Source organism: Pimephales promelas, chromosome 3, assembly GCF_988280905.1.
Source record: "Pimephales promelas chromosome 3, fPimPro1.hap1.1, whole genome shotgun sequence".
NCBI classification, from domain to species: Eukaryota; Metazoa; Chordata; class Actinopteri; order Cypriniformes; family Leuciscidae; genus Pimephales; species Pimephales promelas.
In genome coordinates, this window is record NC_142771.1 from 17,209,457 (window position 1) to 17,230,732 (window position 21,276).

Consider the following 21,276-nt stretch of genomic DNA (forward strand, 5'->3'; position numbering starts at 1 on the left):
TATCTACTTAAACCACCACACGCCTTCTCATTGAGAGATTTTGTTGTTTGAGGGTGACACCTACTGGCTAAATATGAGATGTGTCAGACTGGATTCTTCATCGGATCAATTCATGATGTTTCTTAACCTTTAAGGCAAATCACTTCTATTGAACTATGAATTATCCATATGTTTTAATCTCTGTGCATTAAATCAGTTAGCATTCATCCACACCACAGTGACATTTTCACCAAAAAGACTGTTACTATAAACCCTGCATTCATGCATATTATTTATGTATTTCGTCCCAAAGAGCTATTCAGAAGCTCAACGGTTACCAATTTGAGAACAACGCCCTGCGTGTGTCATACATCCCCGACGAGAACTCTGAGGTCGACTCTCAACGTGGCCCAGACAATGGCCGTCGCCCTGGATACGGTCCACGAGGAAACCGCCAGATGTCCCCTGGTTCAGGAATCCCCTCCAAACATCAGCACGCTGACATCCCTCTCAGGCTTCTGGTTCCCACGCAATACGTGGGTGCCATCATTGGCAAGGAGGGCGCCACCATCCGTAACATCACCAAGCAAACGCAGAGCAAGTGAGTGATTGACTCGAAGTGTGATTTTATGGTAAATGTTTAATGGAATGGAACAGACACTAATTTAATTTAAAAGAAGAGTTCACTCATGGCGCTCCACACCTGTGTGATTTTTAAGATGTGTTTTGTTTTTGCTTGTGCCTTTTGTAGGTTTTATTCACTGTCTGATGCGTAACATTTACAACACATCCCTCTCTTCTCCTCTCATCTCTTAGGATTGATGTGCATCGTAAAGAGAACGCAGGTGCCGCAGAAAAGCCCATAAGTATCCATTCTACCCCAGAGGGCTGTTCATCTGCCTGCCGCATGATCCTGGAAATCATGAACCAGGAGGCCAAGGACACCAAAACGTGAGTGATGAATGATAGGTTTACACACTTAGTCAAGTCCAGAACAGTGATTCCTTACACCTTTCATTGCAAGTACAATATACACTACCTTTCACAAGTTTGGGGTCTTAATTCAAATAAAAATTAACTGATTACAACTGACTGTAAAGACCTTTATATATTGCTACAAAATATTTATTTTTCAAATAAATGCTGTTCTTTTGAACTTTCTATTCATCAAAGAACCCTGAAAAATGTTAAACAGCATGACTCTTTTCAACATTGATAATATACAGTAGATGTTTCTTGATCAGCAAATCATCATATTAGAATCATGTGACACTGAAGACTGGAGACATGATGCTGGAGAAAACAGCATTGCCTTCAGAGGAATACATTACATTTTTTTTTGTTATTTTAAATTGTAACATTTCACCAAATTACTGTTTTCACTGTACTTTTGATCAAATAAATGGTGAGCGTAGGAGACTTTCAAAAACATTTATGTTCCCCCATGTGGTCAATAATTTTATCCCTTAAAACTCATCTTTTTGATCACCAAAATTACACATTTAAATGTTTTTTCCCGAGAAAACCGAAAATCCATGCCTTAAAATAGCTTGAATATAACTACTACACCCTTGCTTTATTTAGTATATGTTAATCAATGAACATGCAAATGAGCCCTGCCTCCACTCGATGTATCAGAATGATAAAGCGTTTTCAACAACGTTGGACAACTAACACTAAATAATACTATTAGACTTGCTTGACTGTGTTATCAAACAGCTAATAATGTTTTGCTAATGTTACACAAACCATGTATCCGTTCCCCATCTCAGAGTCAGGCAGCTGCCTTCAAACAATCAGCATTCGTAGAAATGCTTAGAACAACTCAGAATGTCAGTGGAGAAAGCCATCATAACATTGTAACATCATATACATAACAGTATATGTTTATATTCATATTAGATTCATATCAACAGAAAAAATATACAATGATAATCTGGCTTCTTGAGACTCCCCAGCTAAACTATACATAGTTATATATGCTAAAGCCCACCCATATGTTGATGTGTTTGGTTACAAATTAGTCTGTGACGTCAGAAACACCAGCGATGTCAAACCGCGCCTTTAGATCATAGTTTTAAAGAGAAAATACTCAGCAATGGTGTTTACTTATGAATTTACACATGGTTTGTCTTCAAGCATATTGAAAACACCCCATCTAGACATATAAAAACATTTACAGTATTTTAAAATGTTTAATTTTCCTCAAAACCCATAGTTGTCAGTGTTTGTTCATGTCTACTCTCAGATCTTTATTAACAATCTTAATTCGTTTCTGGTAGTGCTGATGAGGTGCCTCTGAAGGTTCTTGCTCACAACAACTTTGTTGGCCGTTTGATCGGCAAAGAGGGACGCAACCTGAAGAAAGTGGAACAAGACACTGATACCAAGATCACAATTTCACCGTAAGCTATGAAAGGACACAATAAAAATAATGGAAGGAACCAACCAGCGGCCTAATTTTGTACTGAGCTGCTTTAACACGATTGGTAGCATTTATATATTGAATGTCTCTCACTGCAGACTGCAGGATCTGACCCTTTATAACCCAGAGAGGACCATTACAGTGAAGGGCTCGATCGAAGCCTGCTGCCTGGCGGAACAGGAGATCATGAAGAAAGTGCGAGAGGCATACGACAATGACATCGCTGCAATGAATGTGAGTTTTCGTAAGATAAAAAAAAAAGTGTATTTCTTTGTAAGTGTAACTTACTTGGCCACGAAACATTAATTTGAAGCCTAATCTGAATCTACATTGCCTTTTCATCCAGCAACAGACTCACCTGATCCCTGGACTAAACCTGGGAGCCATTGGCCTCTTCCCGCCGTCCTCTGCCATGCCGCCCCCTTCCCTCGGAAACTCTGTGCCTGGTCCTCCCTATGGCCCTATGGGGGTAAGACCAATTTTCTCATTATTCATTACTTAGTTTTAAAAATCATAGATACTGGTGTCACATAAAGTTCACACTACAGGATTTTAAGCCCGATTTGAATCGTTGAGCTCGCCGACAGGTCAGGGTGTTATCGCGTGCAAATTGCGGGGGATTAGCGGGCGATGAACATTTGCCAATCTGTTAGTATGAAAGAGCCAACAACGCAGCGAAAACGCTCGCAGACGCCTCACAGACGCGACGCCGAGCCCAGAAAAATATCTAGCCTGCTAGATATCACTGAGATTGAGTCGCACGACGGCTCTGGATGTCATGAGTACAGCCAATCATAGCAATGCATGGGTTGAGGACACCAGGTAAATCTCGGTTTTTATATATATATATATATTTTTTTTGCATTTTTTTTTTTCTCAGAGCAGATCGTTGCGCAAACAGTGTGCAGCAACAGTGTTTCTGTCTGACGTCCATATTCGTGTGTTGTGTTCTCTTCTTCACTGGGTATAGGCGCACGTGCTGTTTCGCGTCATTTCTGGTTCGTTTTATTGCTGGTTTTTCATGACAAAACGTGGTTTGTAGACAAGATAGAATCGTTGGGTGACAGAGTTGTTGTCAACTTGTTATTTATTTGATTATTTTCATGATTTAGACCGTACCATATTACTGAAACAGCTCTCATTAGAGTCAAAAATGATTTGCTCTTCTCATCCGATCGTGGTTGTATCTCTATGTAGTGCGTTGTCAACTTGTGTCGTGAGTGACCTCCTGTTGTGGATCAATCACGTTGTGTTGTGTGGTGTGAACAGCTCAACAACTTGAACACTCCGAGTCCTGATTTCACTGAGAGCAAGTCATGTAGTGTGAACCGCACAGTTCAGCCCGACGTTTTAAAATCATGTAGTGTGAACTAGGCTTTACTAGGCCTCTTGTGGCATCTTTACTTTTATTATGGTCTGTAAGCACAATTCTTTATAGGGGGTGTTCAGTTCACCATATGTTGCGATGTGATAGTTACTTGTTTTGTGTCTCCCTACAGGCCGCTGAACAGGAGACCGTCCACGTGTACATCCCAGCCCAAGCCGTGGGAGCCCTTATTGGCAAGAAGGGACAGCATATCAAGCAGCTAAGCCGTTTTGCTGGAGCATCTATTAAGGTAACTTTTATGAAAATGCATTGTGGGGGGTGGGAATAAGTGTTTGTATTCTGCTCAAAATTCTATTCTTATTATCATTAATGTTGAAAACAGTTGTGTGGCTTAATATTTTTATGGTCACTGGTCATCTCAGATCTATGGAAGCTTGTTTCCGTCACAGAATGGAAAATAAAAAATGTAATTGCGACTTTTTATCTCACAATTCTGACTTTTTTCCTCACAATTACGAGTTTACATCTTGCAATTCTGACTTTATTTCTCAGAAATGTGAGTTGTAAAGTCAGAATTGTGTGTTATAAAGTCAGAAATGCGTGATATAATGTCAGAATTGCGGGATATAAGTTAAGAATTGCTAGATATAAAGTCACAATTGTGTGTTATAAAGTCAGAAATGCGTGATATAATGTCAGAATTGTGAGATAAATTCAGAATTGCAAGATATAAAGTCACAATTGCGAGATATAAAGTCAGAATTGCGAGATATAAATTCAGAATTGCGTGATATAAAGTCGCAAATTGTGTGTTAAAGTCAGAATTGCAAAATATAAAGTTCTGAGAAAAGATGTCAGAATTTCGACATAATAACTCGCAATTCTGAGATATAAAGTCAGAATTGCGAGATGTAAACTCGCAACTGTGAGAAAAAAGTCAGAATTGTTTTTCTCAGAATTGTGACTTTATATCACGCAATTCTGACTTTACAACAGGAAATTACGACTTTATTTCTCTCATTTGTCACTTTATTTCTCACAATTCTGACTTCATATCTCGCAATTGTAAGATAAAAAGTCACAATTATCTTTTTCTTTTTTTTTATTCAGTGGCGGAAACAAGCATCCATACAGATCAAATATTGTGTTGATATGTCATTTAAAATATTGAGGTTTATGTTCCCTTTTCCTGAAGGACATCTCAAATGCATTTTTCCTCAGATTGCACCAGCAGAGGCTCCAGACTCGAAAATGCGAATGGTCATCGTGACAGGGCCTCCTGAGGCCCAATTCAAGGTTTGCATGAATGCATGGTTTGCAAAGTCATTTCAGATAAATTTTTTTAATTAATTTGTTGTCAGGAAGACCTTCAATAGATACACAAGTCAATTAACAAGTCCTATGTGTTTTAGGCTCAAGGCAGAATATACGGTAAGCTGAAGGAGGAGAACTTCTTTGGCCCCAAAGAGGAGGTGAAGTTGGAGACGCACATCAAAGTAGCAGCTGCAGCAGCAGGAAGAGTCATCGGAAAGGGCGGGAAAACTGTAAGTCGTACGTCGTTTAACATATTGCTGATAGATGTCAGATGAAAAGTATCCATAAAGTTACTTCATGAAATGAAATGAAATGTTGGAGACTGATTACAGAGAACTATTACAGAGAAAATTGCTTATTAGGGGTGCACAATATATTGGTGGCAAACAGTATGTGGTGGCTGATTTTACTTGGTGTATAATTACATATGTTTAACCCGATGAATCAAGAAGTCCATGACAGGGTTGCCAGTTTCACATTTTTTCAATACATCAAACATTATTTGTTCTAATGATCATAAAGAGCTACTTTTAAATCTCAGCTTTTAACTTCTTTCCAATCTATCAAGAAATATTAATATTAAAGGGTCCTGTATTTATGTAAATGTGTGTGTATTCCTGTGATGTCAAAGCATCATTACTCCAGTCTACAGTGGCAGATGATCCTAATGAAATAATTCAAATATGCTGCTTTTCTGCTTCCCAAAAAAATATTGTTATAACAATTATCAATGTTGAAAACGGTTTTGTTGCTTATTTTTGTGTAGAAACTGTGACAAATTTGATACAAGAATAAAGAATTTATTCTAAGAATTTATACAAGAATTTAAAAAGAATAAAATGGAAAAGAAGGTTCAAAACAAAAGGATTCATTTGCAAAATACAATTTCAGATCTCAACATAAATGGATCTACTACTGTCAGTTTTTATCAATTTAATGCATCTTTGCTGAATACATTTGAATTTCTTTAAAAAAATATTGAAGTGTAGGTGTATGTGTGTATATATTTGCGCGTGTGTGTGTGTGTATATATATATATATATATATACATATATGTATATAAGGATTTTTTTAAAGAAATTCAAATGTATTTAGCAAAAATGCATTAAATTGATAAAAACTGATCAAAAATTTGTAATGAAATTTTTTTCTTAATTTGTGTGTGTGTGTGTGTGTGTGTATATATATATATATATTACAAATTAAGAAAATTTTTTTTTCTATATGTGTGTCATTTGAATGCATCAAATTAAGAAGAAGTGAGAACTTAAGTAATTAAAAGGAAAAAAATGATTGAATGTACTGATCAATACTGCTGCTGATTTCATTGGTCAGGTAAATGAACTGCAGAACCTCACCGCTGCTGAAGTAGTGGTTCCCCGAGAGCAAACCCCTGATGAGCAAGACCAGGTCATCGTCAAAATCATCGGCCACTTTTACGCAAGTCAGGTTAGTGGCTTATCTTTCTGTATTCTCTGAACAAATGTACTTTGTTGACATTTCATTTGGCTAGAATGTTACAGAAACTTGGCAGACAGTGCTAAAATGCTGTTTTTTGTTGTTGTTGTTTCCCCTCTAGTTGGCGCAGAGGAAGATCAGGGACATTTTGACACAAGTCAAGCAGCAGCAAAAAGGAGGTATGGGAGGCCAGCAGGGGCCCCATCCGCAGGTCATGACTGAGCCGGGGTCCCCGCAGGGACTGGCACAAGAACCCAGGAGGAAGTGAGAGGCCGGGGCCGCTACCCAGTCAGACGGACAGACAAACGAGCGGACTGACTGAGAGAGAGAGAGAGAGTGACACAGACCCAGCGGTAGACAGGGAGAAATGAGCAGCAAACTGAGAGGAAATTAAAAAGAGGACAAAAGACAAAAAAAAAAAAAACACATGCCTGAGAGAGAAAGAGGACACAAGTTTAGTGAAAATGAACTAGAAAAAAGAGTGATTTTTCTAAAGAAGAGAGATAACTAGAAAACAGAGACCAGATGCCAGGCCAGGTGGAGTGACTGAGGATGGCGAGGAGGTCCGTCAGAGCGGAGCGCCCTCTAGTGAGAGCTTTTATACTTAGCCGCTTATTAGGAATAAGGCATAATGAAGGTCCCGCAAAAGTTCAGCTACTTAGGACCCTCCGCCATCAGCAGTCACTTCAAAATTTTAACTGTTTTTTTTAAAGATAGAGATATATGTATAGAAATGTTTATTCAGAGGTATTATTAATGAAATGCAGTGAGGTAGAGATGGGAGAGAGAAAGAGAGCAGAGAATCAGTCCAATTTATTAGTGGGTGTGGTCACCAATCAGGTGACTTCTCCCTACCTATCAGAGATGAGGGGAGGGGCCAAAGTTGTTAACACTGCTCTTGAAGTCCCCCACGCTAAACTGTGGGGGTGACGAGATGAAAAAAAAAAAGAGAGGTTGTAAATATAATCTTCATGACTTTGAGTTGAGATGCTGCACGTTTAACCGTCTGCAATCGCGCACCTGGTTTGAGAGGGTTGCGGCATTTTTCGGAGGCTTCCCTTTCAGGCCGCGTGCCGTTTGACCGGCGGTACGTGCGGCGAGAGTTCAGTAAGCGTGTGGGCTAAAGGTGACCCCTGCAGTTGTATTGCAGTGGCTCAGCTTTGATGTGCGGATGCCCAACAATCCCGCCCTAAACCACGCCAGCGATGATCGCTGCAGCGCCGCCCACACCCAAACGGCATATTTTATATATATTATATATATATGATATGTGAGTTAACCTGGCCCCTCATTGCATTGGAGCAGGCAGACGGAGAAATGGAGCGTACCGTAATTTCAGAAAAGGAGACTTTGAGCATCTTTTTTAAAAGCGTGTTTCGCTTTTAGGAATGTGTGATTACGTATCCGCTTTTTCAAAAAAAAGCATTTGTCATCTGTAAACCTGGCCTTCAGACGTGGTGTTCTGTTTTTCCTGAGAATAAATGTGCTGTAAAAATATGCCGAATCAACTGAGGACAGTCGTCCTGAATGCCAGGTTTGATTGACAAGGTACAGCCTCCACAAACCTGCCTTTAGGTCAAAGGTCAAGAGCAGGGGACAGCAAAGTTTCTGTGCTCTCTCTCTCTCTCGCCCACTTTGTTCGACATTTGCCGATGAGGTTGCCAGGGTCCTGGCTTTTCTCACTGAACCTAGAACAGATTAGACAAAATGAATTAAGAAAAAAACAAAAAAACTACCTCAGGGTATTGTTACCTCAGTATTCCTAATTTTGTTGTTATTTTCTTTTTCTTTTTTATTTCCCCCCTTTTTTTGCTTGCTGGTGTTTTATATAAAAGCTGATAGTCTTGAATATTTTATTTTTTTAAGGAAGAAATATTTTGAATTTTTTCCCATTATTTTTCTTTTTTGGTATGCGTGTTTGGGAGAGTGTAATTGAGGTTTTTTTTCCCTCACCTGAGCTCAGAAGGACTCCTAGGAAAAATGATGAATTGTTTTGTGAGTCTCGCAAGGCCAGCCTGGGGGTCCTTGAAGAGTCACACTTGAAATCACTGGCCAATGGGACTTAGGACGGATCTTACCATCTCTTACTGGTGCATAATGAACGTTGCCAAACCACAGGAATCAAATTGACGCTAATGTGTATGTTTGTTGTACAAGCTGACTGTAGAAAACAAAATGGCCTTTTTTCTAACTTGTGCCATTTTATTTTTGCACCTGTGGTGTGATCTTGTTCATTCTGCACTAAAGGACTTTTGACATCATTGGTTGGCTTACTTGAAAGGGCTTGACTTACTCGGCATGCTAAAAAAACGAAAGCATGTCGACCATCATCTGCCCGAAGACACTGAATGTGAACGATTTAACATCTTTTCTTTTTTTCTTTTGGATGGAGTCTTGTCCTTCGCCATTGTCCCTGTGCAAGTGTGCGTGAGTGCGTTTACTAATTGAGTTTGAGTGTTAAATCTTTTTTTTTGTTGGGGAAGTGGTTTGGGTGTTTTAAAAAGGCAGACACATAGAAAAACTCTATGACCTCGGTCGTACTCATTTTTTAAAAACTGACTGAGAACAAAAGGTACCTTTTGAAAAACGGGAGGCAAAAAATATTGAAAGAAACAAATCAACAAAATAAAAGCATTCACATCTCTCAAATTTAAACCTGTAAATAATTTGTTCGACGGAACAATCGGTGGGGGCGGGATAATTGTTTGTATTTTTTTAGAATAAAATACTAATTGGATAAAGGAAGGAAAGACTTTTAGCCGTTAAAGATGGATGGACACTGCCAGACCGCGTTCTTTCAGGTTCCATTCAGACATCTGCGAAGGGTTTGCCAGCATGTTCACGTGCTTTAACAGATCAAGGTCTTTTAATTTAGTTTTTTGTTTTACAAAAGCTTCCCTTTTTCACACTAGTCTTCTGATTTCTGCTTGAGGATTGAACTTGTCAATGACTTGTCAATACATACTGCTCTTCAGGCAGGAAAGAAGCGTCTGTCCTGTTCCAGCCCATAGATTTCTGTCAGACACCAAGACACACTCACACACTTCTGCTCTGTTCAGACTGCAGCAGCCTTTTTGTTTTGACCTTTTTGTTTTTCTTTTAGACAGCAAGCTTTATTTGGACATGACATCTGGTTGTGAACTGTTTCATCAATAAAAGACAAAAAAAATAAAATAAATAAATAAATATACATATATATGTGAGCGAGGATTATTAACATAACCGCAGATCTCCAAGAACTAACATAGTTTAAAAAAACAACAACAACGAAATAGTTGATATGTTATTGTAATTGCATTTGTCTTTTTTTTTTTAATTATTATTACTTTTTGGGTGAAAGGTATAAGCGATGATATGGAGATGCCCTGGACAGATTCAGTGGACATTTTGATTTAGATGTCCCCTTCTTTTTCAACCCCCACTCACCACTCGCTACCTTCATCCGCTCGTTTTTTTTGCGTTAGTTGTATCCGATTCAAGAGACATTAGTTCTGGAATAGAACGCCCTCTCTCACGCTGGCCTCGTTTGTGACTGTTTTCTCGATTCAGTTCAGTCGTTTGATGTTGAATTTCTTTGCGATATTATTTTTACTCGTTCATTTTCTCAAATTGTCTCCATTCATGTAGTTTGATCGGGGAGAAACCTAGCTATAATCCAGAGTTCTTTATGCAGCTCTTACATTGCTACTAGCTCATTTGAAATACTAACAAATGATTCATTCTTCATGTTATACCTGTGCCAAACTGGGGTTCTCTTTGTGTTTTGTTGTTGTACTACTCCAGAACTAATTAAGTCTGTAAGCAGTCAGGAATGGATGCAGTGCTATATATGAGATACACGGTTCCCTGAGGACCGCGAGTCGACTTCCTGTTTGGCACTTGGAAACGTTTTCTCCTATCCTTTTTATTTCCAGGTCCTCCACACGTTGTTGTTGTTGTTGTTGTTGTTGTTTTGGTGGTGGGGAGGGCTTGAACAAGCAGTAGAACAGTTTCGCTAGCATACTTGAGCTTGGGGAAAAAAGATAGTATGTTGTTAACTTATGCAATTCTGTGACGAGTCAAAGGAGTTTGTCACACGGACTGTTAAGTGTCCACTGGGAAAAGTTGCATTGCAGTGCATAGATTTACATGTAGACCACAGGTTGAAGCGCAGCTTATAGTTGGGTGTGATTATCATATCGACGTTGCATGCCACTGTTGTATCTCACCGTGTTAGTTTCTGGCCTCTCCTTATGGAAAACATTTGGGTGCTACAGATGACGACTCAAACCTCACATAACTAGGAACGCTACCTCAAGACTTAGCCATAAGATTGTTTTTATCAAGCAGACGAGAGCGAAAGTGCATGTTACATTTTACTTTTGAGTTTTAATTTATTTCGAGCTTTTCATTTCTGTAGACGTTTGGCTAGAATAGCCTGCTAGTCATAGCCTAGAGCTTCGAGTTGGGCGGGGTGGCAGGACGGGAAACGGATGTGTGGTGTGATGGTTTGCTCGGGAGGAGGAGGAACCTGTGAAATTCGGTTAGTGCACAATTAAGCTCAATTAGAATTCTCCCCACATCATGGCACAGATGTAACTCGACCAGCGTTCGTAGAGTGACTGAGGATTTCGGTGTAGACGAAACCCACACTTGTGCCTGTTGCGCTATCTTCTCTGTGTCCTTTCCCACCTCGACGGCACCACCACTACCTCCACGCCATGCAGCCTTGACCCCAAGAACGATCCTTACTGTTTAAAAGCCCTTTTCTCGCTGATCTTTAAAGCAGCTTCAGTTTTTTTTTCTTGTTTTGTTGTTGCTGAAACTAGATTTAAATCAGCAATAAAATGGCAATTCTGCCCGGAGCTTCTACTAACTTTCTGTCCTAATCGTTTTATGATTTCACAGCCTGAATCAAAAGGTCTGTAACCACGTGTTTTTAATTTCTTTTCTTTTTTTCTTTTTTTTTGGTTGATCTACCTCTTAGAATAAAGACAAACACATAGGACATGACATAAAAGTTAAAAAAAAAAGACACAAAAAGTAAATTTAGAAAATGTTAGGCTTAATGAATCAATAATAAATGACTTAAACAAATGGGTAGCAACATCTCCATATACTGATAGGAGTCTTTTACTTCCAAAGATGGTTTTTCTTCAGTTGTTTTTGAAATTGTTCTGGATGAATTTGGAAATGGAATAGATATGTGGGAGGGGAAATAACATAAAAATGTCAATTTCACTATCCAGTCTCTTTTCCCCCCCATTATTATTAAACTGACTTTTTTTTAACTTACAAATTCATCTTTCTATTTGATTTATGTTTCTGATGGCTTTTTAAGAAATGACATAGGATTGTATCTCTTATGTTTGCAATAGAATTTCCTCTCTTTTTCTCTGTGAACCGCAACATAGTATCTTTTCAGGCCACACAGAGCAGCATGATGTTGAAATTGTTTTCATTTTTATTGTTTCATTTCACCTGTAATAATGCAACAGGAGAGTGAAGGTTGGTTGAAATAAATAGGGCACATTTTAGGGGGATGAGAGAGGAAGGAGACTACCTTTATCAGACTATCCCTTCACCCTTCTCACAGCAGGTGCCACAGACATTATCGGGACTTTCAGCCTCTGCCTGCCTGATGTTCTTTGATTCTCATCCACTATTGTTTGAACTCCTTGTAAAGAATACAGAGCATAGATATGAATGTGACAATAAAAGATGAGTAAACTGGTGTCCTCTTGTGTCTGGACTGTGTTTGTGTTCACTTGGGCACATCTAGCTTTGTCTGTCATATTTTACAAACATATTGTTTGATATAAAGTAGGTTATACAGCTGAATAGACTGTAGAGTCAGTTTTGTCCATAAAAGATTTAAATTACAGTTTAACACCTAATGTTAATGCGAAGGTTGAGGTATAAAATTGACATAAACGCAGCTAATTTTTTTCCCAGAAATTATAGAATCAATGTAAATTAGGCTATTTAATCATGGATTTGTTGTAAATCTGTTGTTGGTCCAATTGCACAAATTCTCTCTATGATGTTGTATTTTAGTTTTAAAAAGATATTATGGATAAATTTGAAAGAATTCTGGTATCCTAACATAAGAGACAGCACAGATTTATACTGAGGTGTTCTCATAAGGATTTTTAGAAATCAGGGGAAATTGTGATATTTTGAAAATAATAACATTTGTTACATTTATTGCATTTTCATAACGTTTTTTGAAGAATTGTTTTATTGCATAAATGTTGCTGAAAAGCATGTAGCTAGGCTAACGGGTTCCAGTCTGACAGCTGTGGTCTCCTAATCGGAAAAACAAGACATGCGTTGACGATAGAAAACTTATACAGGCTAATAATCTTCATTAAAATAATACTAATAATCTGACTACCTTTTTGAAGTTTTGCAATTAAGACATGAGCCTTAATCCAGTAAGATAGCTCTCCCGCGGTTTAATCGTGGAATAGAATAGATTGTCCAGCATCTCTACATTTTAACTTGTTAATTTTCGAGTTTTATTCAGCTAAAAATCGTAATGATGAGCGACTGAAATGGAACTGCTTAACTTTCTTTAGCTACTGAATGACAACACTTTTGATATATTCTACACATTACTATACGCATTAAAATTGTATTTATTTAAGTATTTATTTAAATAGACTAAATCAATGTAAAAGACGTAACACAACCCAGAAACGTTTTTGTTTTGATTATTAAAACAAATAGACTAAATATAATGTACACATATTTATTTCATGCTATGAAAAGGCTATATTGTAAAAAACACTAATGTATTGTTTTTTGGCTGTACATTCCATAGATATAACCATATATGGTAGATTCAAGTCTTATTTTTTACAGCGTGTTTCATTCATGGACAATGATTGGTTGACGTTTGTGACGAAGCCTAACAGTTCTAGCCAATCAGCGTTAGGCGGGTAAGTTTCAAAACACAAATGGCGACGGTGAGAGGCGAAGCGTGAGTATTATCTTACAAACTGGAAAAAGACGTTTATAAGAACTAATTTTACGGTGTTTTATACTTTTTTATTTATGCTAATAGGAATCAATGGTTCACTTGAAAATGATTTTATGTGTGTGGTTGAAAGTACAAGGCCTGAAAATGTATTTCTTTACAAAGTCACCGTTGTAATTGTAATGTTAGTTTAGGTATTTTTGTTACAGAGAAACGATAGCCATTAAGTTAGTAATGGGTTTGGGTTTGCATCCAAACCACCCGTTCTCATAATTCTGTAACGTTATAACTCATGTTTGTGACAGCGTACATTTTTTGCTACGTCACTGAAAAAACACCTGAGCAACTTTCACAAGGTCATTGATGAATTAAATAATGCCCTTCTTTATGTAAGAAAATATATGTGCACGAGAGTGACAACCCTAATGCATCACTTTAGTTAATTGATAATTGTATGTAAGTTACAGGGATTGGTTTCCTTTTTTTAAGTAAAGTTTCCTTTGGGATCTGCTAATTCATGCATATCAAAGCCTTTTTTCCCATGGTAGTTTTTAAAGACAGTATATGAATAATAGTCTAATGAATAAAATAAATAATAGTCTCTCCTTTCAGACTTCTGGAAAGGACTGACCCTTCCTTCTTGAAATCATGCAACACCACCGAACTACAGGAAACAGGAGAGGGAGAAATTATGGCTCCTTATCTGATGGTAAATTTTGAGTTTTGTTATAGATAACTGCAGTTTATGATGATGATGTCCCTTTAAAAAAAACACTGCTATGAAAAAAATTATATAGGATTTCCTTTAATTCATGTAATAAAACATTGAAGTTTTAAACTAAGTCACCATGAAATCAGTATAGACAATTATTTTTCTTTTTTTTTATGGAATATTGCAGTATTTATTCTAAATGATTTGCTCATGCACATCACTGTTTTGTTCATTTCAACTTTAACCTTTAATCAAAACAACTTAATTCCCTTCCTTTTGCAATGACATGTCTTTTCTCTGATGATGTTTTTCTTGATGTGAGGGCGGGGCAACCTGTCACTCACATGACATCACAGCTATTAACTACAACCATCCAATCAATTCCAGATGGACAAAATCAAGTATCACTCTAATGTTTCTTGTTTTCTTGCCTTATCACTCGCATATACATCACAAGGAAGAAAAGACTATAACAACTTGCGTTTCGTGCCGACTTTAAGGCATTTGTTTGTGCGCGTAGGACTGCAGGCGGAAACAGAAGCATATATTCAGGCAGCTGTGTGTGGTCTATGACATGGTCCAGCTGCTGGCAGGTCTGGAGTCAGTGGATCAGCTGCTGAATGAGCCATGTTCCCAAAACCCAGGTAACACACACATCATGAACATTTGTACATGACTGCTTATTGCTAAACAAAGCAGTGAAATTATGCGTTGATTTGGGTGCACAGGTAATGAAGCTCGTTCTGCATGGAAGGCTTTAAAAGCAGAATATCAGGAGAGAGTTCAGGAGGTGGAAAGGCTGATCAGTGCTTTCCAGGTCCGCATGGAAGAGCTTCAGGGTAAACGGCAGAAACTGGAGACTCTACTGTCCACTCTACAGATAAAGGTAATCAGACTTCTTTCTTTTATCAATAAATGAATCTGATTGATCAAACTAATTTAGATTAATCTGATGAAAAGCCAGTTTGGCTGATTTTTGTTGCCCTTAAAAAACTCTAACTATGATAGAATGAGAGACCACTTTTATGATGTAGTTTTATGCAGCTATACATGAAGCTTCATACTTACATTTTCATGTGGTTGTATTGTACATTAAATCTCGTTCTCGTTCAGAAGGACGAGTGCAAAGAGAAGGAGAGAATCACAGCTAAACAAAATCAGAGAGCTGAGGTAAGACATCCATTTACTTTATACTTCTTGATTTCACTAGTTCGCTCCAATAATTTCATCTTTTCTTCACCAAAATGAAGCTTTGGGACAGACTGGTTGAATCAAATTGTTTAAATTCTCATTCCGTATTCTCACACACAGAAACAAATCAGCTTTCAGTTGGAAGATTCCCTCCAGGCAGCCCAGAAGGCCTTGAATGTGTGTGATGTTCATCTGTCTAAGCTCAAGAATGAATTTGAAAGACAGCAGGCTCAAATTAGTGATTGGACTCTATTAAGGGACAGGTGAGTTTTTATACACTACCGTTGAAAAGGTTGGGGTCAGTTTCTTTTGTTACAGAAATTAATAATTAATGAAACTATTATTCAGAAAGGATGCATCAAATTGATCAAAAAGGACAAAAATAATAATAATGTTACAAAGTGTGTCTATTTTGATTGTTAGATTGTTGTGACTGATTACACTGCCACGCTAATAATAAACTCCCCTTTTTCAGGCTGCAAACCTTGGTCACAGCGACTCACAGAAATATGCAGTATAGGCTGCTCTCAGTCACTCCCTCTGAGCTGTGCCTTGAGCTCTTGCCTCGTGCTGCTGAAAAATCTCTTGAACCGCTACGTGTTTCTGTCACCATGACAGCCAGTGACGAGTTCCATCTTCAGGTACTGTCTCTCACATCATATATTTCTATAAGTGATGCTGAGAGTGCTGAAATGTGAAGTAAGGGATGAGGATTTATCATAAAACATACTTTGTTCATGCACTTATATGTAGTGCAGAAGATACTTTTTTGTATTTTTGTTGTGTGTGTGTATATATATATATATATATATATATATATATATATATGTGTGTGTGTGTGTGTTTAGATATGTGTATACTATATATGTATGTGCATACTATATGTATGTATATACATAAAAAAAATATGTTGAAACGACAATGTATTTACGTTGTGACGTAATGAGCTTCTATTTATGTCATTATAAAAAAAGTTTTTGAAGATTTTAACATTTTTCAAGATTAACATTTATTGTTACTGTTTGAAATAACTATTGAAAATCTTTTAAATGGTAGTGGTCATATGGTGGTGGTCAAATTATATAACTAAATCTTTGATTTTGTCAGTACTTAGAGCTAATACTCCTCTAGAACTACATTTCTTTTAAAGGGCTACTCCACTTTTTTTGGAAATAGACTCATTTTACAACTCCCCCAGAGTTAAAACAGTTGGGTTTTACGGTTTTCGAATCCATTCAGCCGATTTTCTGATATTTAGAAGAATATCAGTAACCAGATAGCATCTGGTCCTATTGACTTTCCTACTATGGAATGGATTCGAAAACGGTAAAACCCAACTGTTTAACTCTGGGGGAGTTGTAAAATTAGGCTTTTTCCAAAATAGTAGAGTGTCCCTTTAAAGGACAACTCCGGCGCAAAATGAACCTTTGGTCTAATTACACATTGCTACCTAGTCAACCGTTATCTGAGATTTGTTTTCATGATTGCCGAATGTAAATAGTTTTATCTCTAAAAACAGTTTAGCCTATAACGCTAGTTCAATGCTAGTATATAGGGCATAGACTAGAGTAATGACAAATAAAAATCGCTTGTTATTACCACTAACAAGGCTCAAAATAGCCCCACACCAAAACGACAGCATAACAAGGGTCCCTACATTCAAACCGAAGCGTTGAGAACTTTGTCAGTGTCCACACAGTTTAATAAGAAGATATTTTATACACACAGTAAATTTCGCGAATACAGGAAGAAGCCATCTTTGAAAAATAGTCTCTACCAGTCGATCTACGAACGCCGATCCAAGTGCGCTGAACTGTGCAGAATCTCATATGATCCGTTGTTTCCAGAAGAAACACAAACACAAACCGTTTACTTGTCTTCAATATGTACACGTAGCCTACTATTCGCGCTCACCTTATCACCTTATTCACATCTCACCAGCGCACTTGGATCGGCGTTCGTAGATCGACTGGTAGAGACTATTTTTCCAAGATGGCTTCTTCCTGAATTCGCGAAATTTAAACATCTGCTTATTAAACTGTATGGACACTGGCAAAGTTCTCAATGCTTCGGTTTGAATGTAGGGACTCTTTTTATGCTGTCGTGTTACTGTGGGGCTATTTTGAGCCTTTTTAGTGGTAATAACAAGCGATTTTTATTTGTCATTACTCTATGCCCTATATACTAGCATTATACTAGCGTTATAGGCTAAACTGTTTTTAGAGATAAAACTATTTACATTCGGCAATCATGAAAACAAATCTCAGATAACGGTTGACTAGGTAACAATGTGTAATTAGACTAAAGGTTCATTTTGCGCCGGAGTTGTCCTTTAAGTTTTACCTGGTTTTCGTTGTGCTTCATGACATTATTTGAATGTACATCTTTCCTGTCTGCAGGTGTTTCAGGGAACGGCTGGCCTGGTAGAGGAGGCGGTGAACGGCCCGATTAGGCAAGTGAGTGCCGCTCTTGTGGAGGTGATGGAGCGGTACATAAGTCAAGGAGAGATGCTGTCTGAGATTCAGGCTCTTCACTCCAGGTACATTTTCTTAAAGTATAATCAATCATATCAAATGCTGATAAAGAAGAAGGTCAAAAACCCAAAGGCATCATACAACTCATCCTCAAATCTTACTGTAACCTGTAAAATGTGTGACGGCTGCATAGTCTTGTCTTCATTCAGCATGTTTTGCTCAAAATAAGTGTCCTAATACTGATAAGCAGACACTATTTGATGGACAGGGTCATAAAAATTCTGTCAATCTATTATTACCCGTGATTTTATCCAGCTGATGAATGATAAATAGAAAAACATTGACAGCCAATCAGAATACATCCTGCTGTAAAGAGCCTGTGCATTTAAAGTGACAGACAAGCACGCGCTTAGAATAAACAGAACAATGCCGTCCGTTGGTGTGGACGTTAATATAGTTGTCTTTATATTTATCGTTCTTGGTGTGAACGGGCCTTAAAACACAAGATTTTGTGCCTGAATGAGTTGAAATGAACTCTGCAATATTACAAAATACAATTGGCTTTATGCACAGCTGCATTCCTTCCTGAACTTCAGCCAGCACCTTGTTTCCTGTCTGCCATTATTGGGCAAACTTGATTAATTCAGGTGTTAATTAATTTGTCCAATAATGGCAGACAGGAAACAAGGAGCTGGCTGAATTTCAGGAAGTAGTGCAGCTGCACATAAAGCCCATTTCGGTTAAAATATGAATTACAGTTACATGTTACAACAGATCTCCCTCAGTGTAATCTGGAAAAATGATGGACAGCCTTCAGATTTTTTTGTCACTTCTAAAAACATTCAATTATGGAATATATTCGGTTGGCACTAGCTGCTGCAGAATGTTCTAATTTAAGTTATGAACTGTAAGGATGAAAATCAAATCAATTCAAATGAGCTTTATTGGCATGTTCGAAACTCAGAAGCGAAGACCATGAGACTTGTTTGTATCATTAAAAACACGAGCTGTCAGTAGCTGCAGTCATCAAGTCTAATTATAGCAGTATACATTGTAGTTTATATACATTTCAAGGGGGGTGGGATTACACAGTGGTGGCATGTAAATGAAAGGCAGGAGTCAGCTAGGTTCCCCCAGTCCTGATCTCATCTCATCAGCATAAGTCTCATTCAAATACATTGATAATCAGCCTAACTATTCAACAACTGAGCCAGGGGTTCCCCAGAGCCAAATAAAGACTGAGTCTCAGTAATCTGATTCATTTAACTTACAATAGAGAGATTAGGACTGGCAGGAATCTCATGCTTAACAGCTGATATCATCATCATCATAACCTTAAATGCTAAATTCAATTTACTCTACGTTAGTTTTTCATGTTATGTTGTGTAAGGACATAAGATCAGCAGATCTTATACAGATTCTTAAAATTGTAATCCTATACATGACTGTGTACTAAAATACCACAATATTAGACGTATAGATAAATAAAAAAAAAACATTTCCATATTATACATAAATATATCGCAATAAATAATAGAGTAGTTTAAAGGGAAAAGAGGGTTAAGCCCTTGTCCCCTCATATGATGACATGCTGGGTATGATTAAAGGCAAGATTTTATCATCTCATACATGTATTTTAAGTGTAACCATAACCATTAAACCCTTTTACTTTCAAATGTTTTAAATAGCTTTAAATTTGGTATTAACATGAATGTGCTTTCTATTACAATACAATATCGTCAAACTATAGCAATGCTCTCACACATTTTTTGCTGTTATAAATGCACTTATTTCCTTCGTTGGTATAAGTAGCGGTGGGTGGCAATAGACAAGAAATGTTAATGTTTCTACCATCTTTCTGATAACGTTTCTTTAGTCGTTTGGCAATCCTGCATCCTGAACGCCTCTAGTGAAACCACCCTTACACAACACCCGAACTCAGCATTACTACTTTTCTGCAATGAAAGGGGATACTTGTCTTGCATGAAGAATAATTTTCGTTTGTTTCATCAGGTTTGCGATTGATTGGTGTCCTGCTGAAAAGCTTCTGATCTTTCTCAAGACTGCGACCACCGTATGTCACCTGAGGGTTGAGGAGGGTTACCCATCACATGGTCGAGCCACTCTCCTGTCTGTGAGAAAAGACGGCAATCTGTTTGATATCACCAATCTACAGGTAAGGAAGAGTGAAAAGGTTTGGTTTCAATTCGCTGATCCATGTTGTATGTCCACTTTATAAATATTGTGCCATGTTTAAATTTTATTTTATTTATTTCATTAAATTTAATGACCACCATCTAGTATAAGATAGATAGATAGATGGCACATATTTTACAACCTGACCTAGCCATGCTATGTAAAAACATAAAAAAAGATTATTTCACAAAGTTTAAAATTATTTCACCAATCAAATTAATGTTGGTTATATTAATTTCCTTAACTTAACCGTGTAGAATTCTTTTGAAGGTATTATTTTATTATAGTTTTATTGTGAACAATTGTATCATCCTGACATTTTTTACTTCATGCGCCCCTTAACAATATCAAAATAGACTTTAATATATAATTTGCTCATCATAGAAGAGATGCATTGAAGTCATTTCATTATATTATAAGAGGTCAAGATGTTTCCAGCTCAGATCGTTGTAACATGTTTTTTCCTAATTAATTTCTGAGTTCAGTTTGTTCATTAATAAATGACTCTTTCAGCCCTCAGAGCAACATCCTGTCCTGACAGAGTGGCTTGAGTTTCTCTCCTCCAATCCGAACATCTGATGTGAACGTCAAAATGTACTTCTGCCCTAACTCAGAAAGGAAGATCTCCATCACGTATGTCTTGAGTCAGAGTCTACTCTGCATTGTGCAGTTCTAGTTGCATTGTTGATATATACATGAATATCTGCATTGTGTTTTTGTACGTATTGTGAGTTATAAAGTGCTTTCAGTCTTTACCTAACCAACCCAGACTGTCTTTATAATTAGTTTGCATAAAATTGCTCTTCACCCGTATAAAAGGATTGAGTATTTAAATTTGAGACTCATTACATGTTTTCATGTAGATATGAGCTCTGCGTTATTCTGTCAGTAATTACAGGAGGTCACATGTTTGTGTAAATAAAATTGATCTAAAATGTATTAAATGGCATCTCGTTTGACTTTTGCGCATCTACTCTTGTTTTTAACACTAGAGGGCAGCGCTATGTAAGCACCACATGCACATTCCATATGCTGTTGTCTGACATAACAGGTTAGGTAACAAGTTAGACTTCTTAAAGCTTGGTCTTTTGCTGCCTGGACATTTAATCCTCCCTTTTTTTAGTTCTTTACTACACAGTTGTATGAATCTTTTTTTTTTTTTTTCATTTTTAAATTACATGAGTCGTATGAGTCGTACATTTCCGACTCATACATGTAAATCACGTTGGCCTCTGGCCA

At 37.5% G+C, this 21,276-nt stretch overlaps 2 protein-coding genes across 3 annotated transcripts in view; both read left to right on the top strand.

Moving 5' to 3' along the window:
• Window positions 1-12,216, top strand: part of igf2bp1 (insulin-like growth factor 2 mRNA binding protein 1) — a 39,449-nt gene extending 27,233 nt beyond the window's left edge. Inside the window, exons 6-15 of one of the 2 annotated variants that reach the window (XM_039685738.2) lie at window positions 293-580; window positions 796-930; window positions 2,262-2,384; window positions 2,503-2,638; window positions 2,751-2,873; window positions 3,904-4,020; window positions 4,953-5,027; window positions 5,144-5,275; window positions 6,381-6,494; window positions 6,625-12,216. In XM_039685738.2, coding sequence (XP_039541672.2) covers window positions 293-580; window positions 796-930; window positions 2,262-2,384; window positions 2,503-2,638; window positions 2,751-2,873; window positions 3,904-4,020; window positions 4,953-5,027; window positions 5,144-5,275; window positions 6,381-6,494; window positions 6,625-6,771 — 1,390 coding nt within the window. In that variant the 3' untranslated portion in view covers window positions 6,772-12,216. The remainder of the gene's footprint in view (window positions 1-292; window positions 581-795; window positions 931-2,261; window positions 2,385-2,502; window positions 2,639-2,750; window positions 2,874-3,903; window positions 4,021-4,952; window positions 5,028-5,143; window positions 5,276-6,380; window positions 6,495-6,624) is intronic. The other variant, XM_039685739.2, reaches the window with a different exon arrangement.
• Window positions 12,217-13,384: 1,168 nt separating this feature from the next.
• On the top strand, window positions 13,385-20,996 carry LOC120488982 (uncharacterized). Its single transcript, XM_039685605.2, has 10 exons — window positions 13,385-13,467; window positions 14,077-14,173; window positions 14,697-14,820; window positions 14,905-15,062; window positions 15,290-15,346; window positions 15,488-15,630; window positions 15,843-16,008; window positions 17,767-17,906; window positions 19,855-20,017; window positions 20,551-20,996. Exons 1-10 carry the CDS (start codon window positions 13,445-13,447, stop codon window positions 20,614-20,616), a joined length of 1,137 nt encoding a protein of 378 aa, XP_039541539.2. The 5' UTR covers window positions 13,385-13,444; the 3' UTR covers window positions 20,617-20,996.
• Window positions 20,997-21,276: the final 280 nt, after the last annotated feature.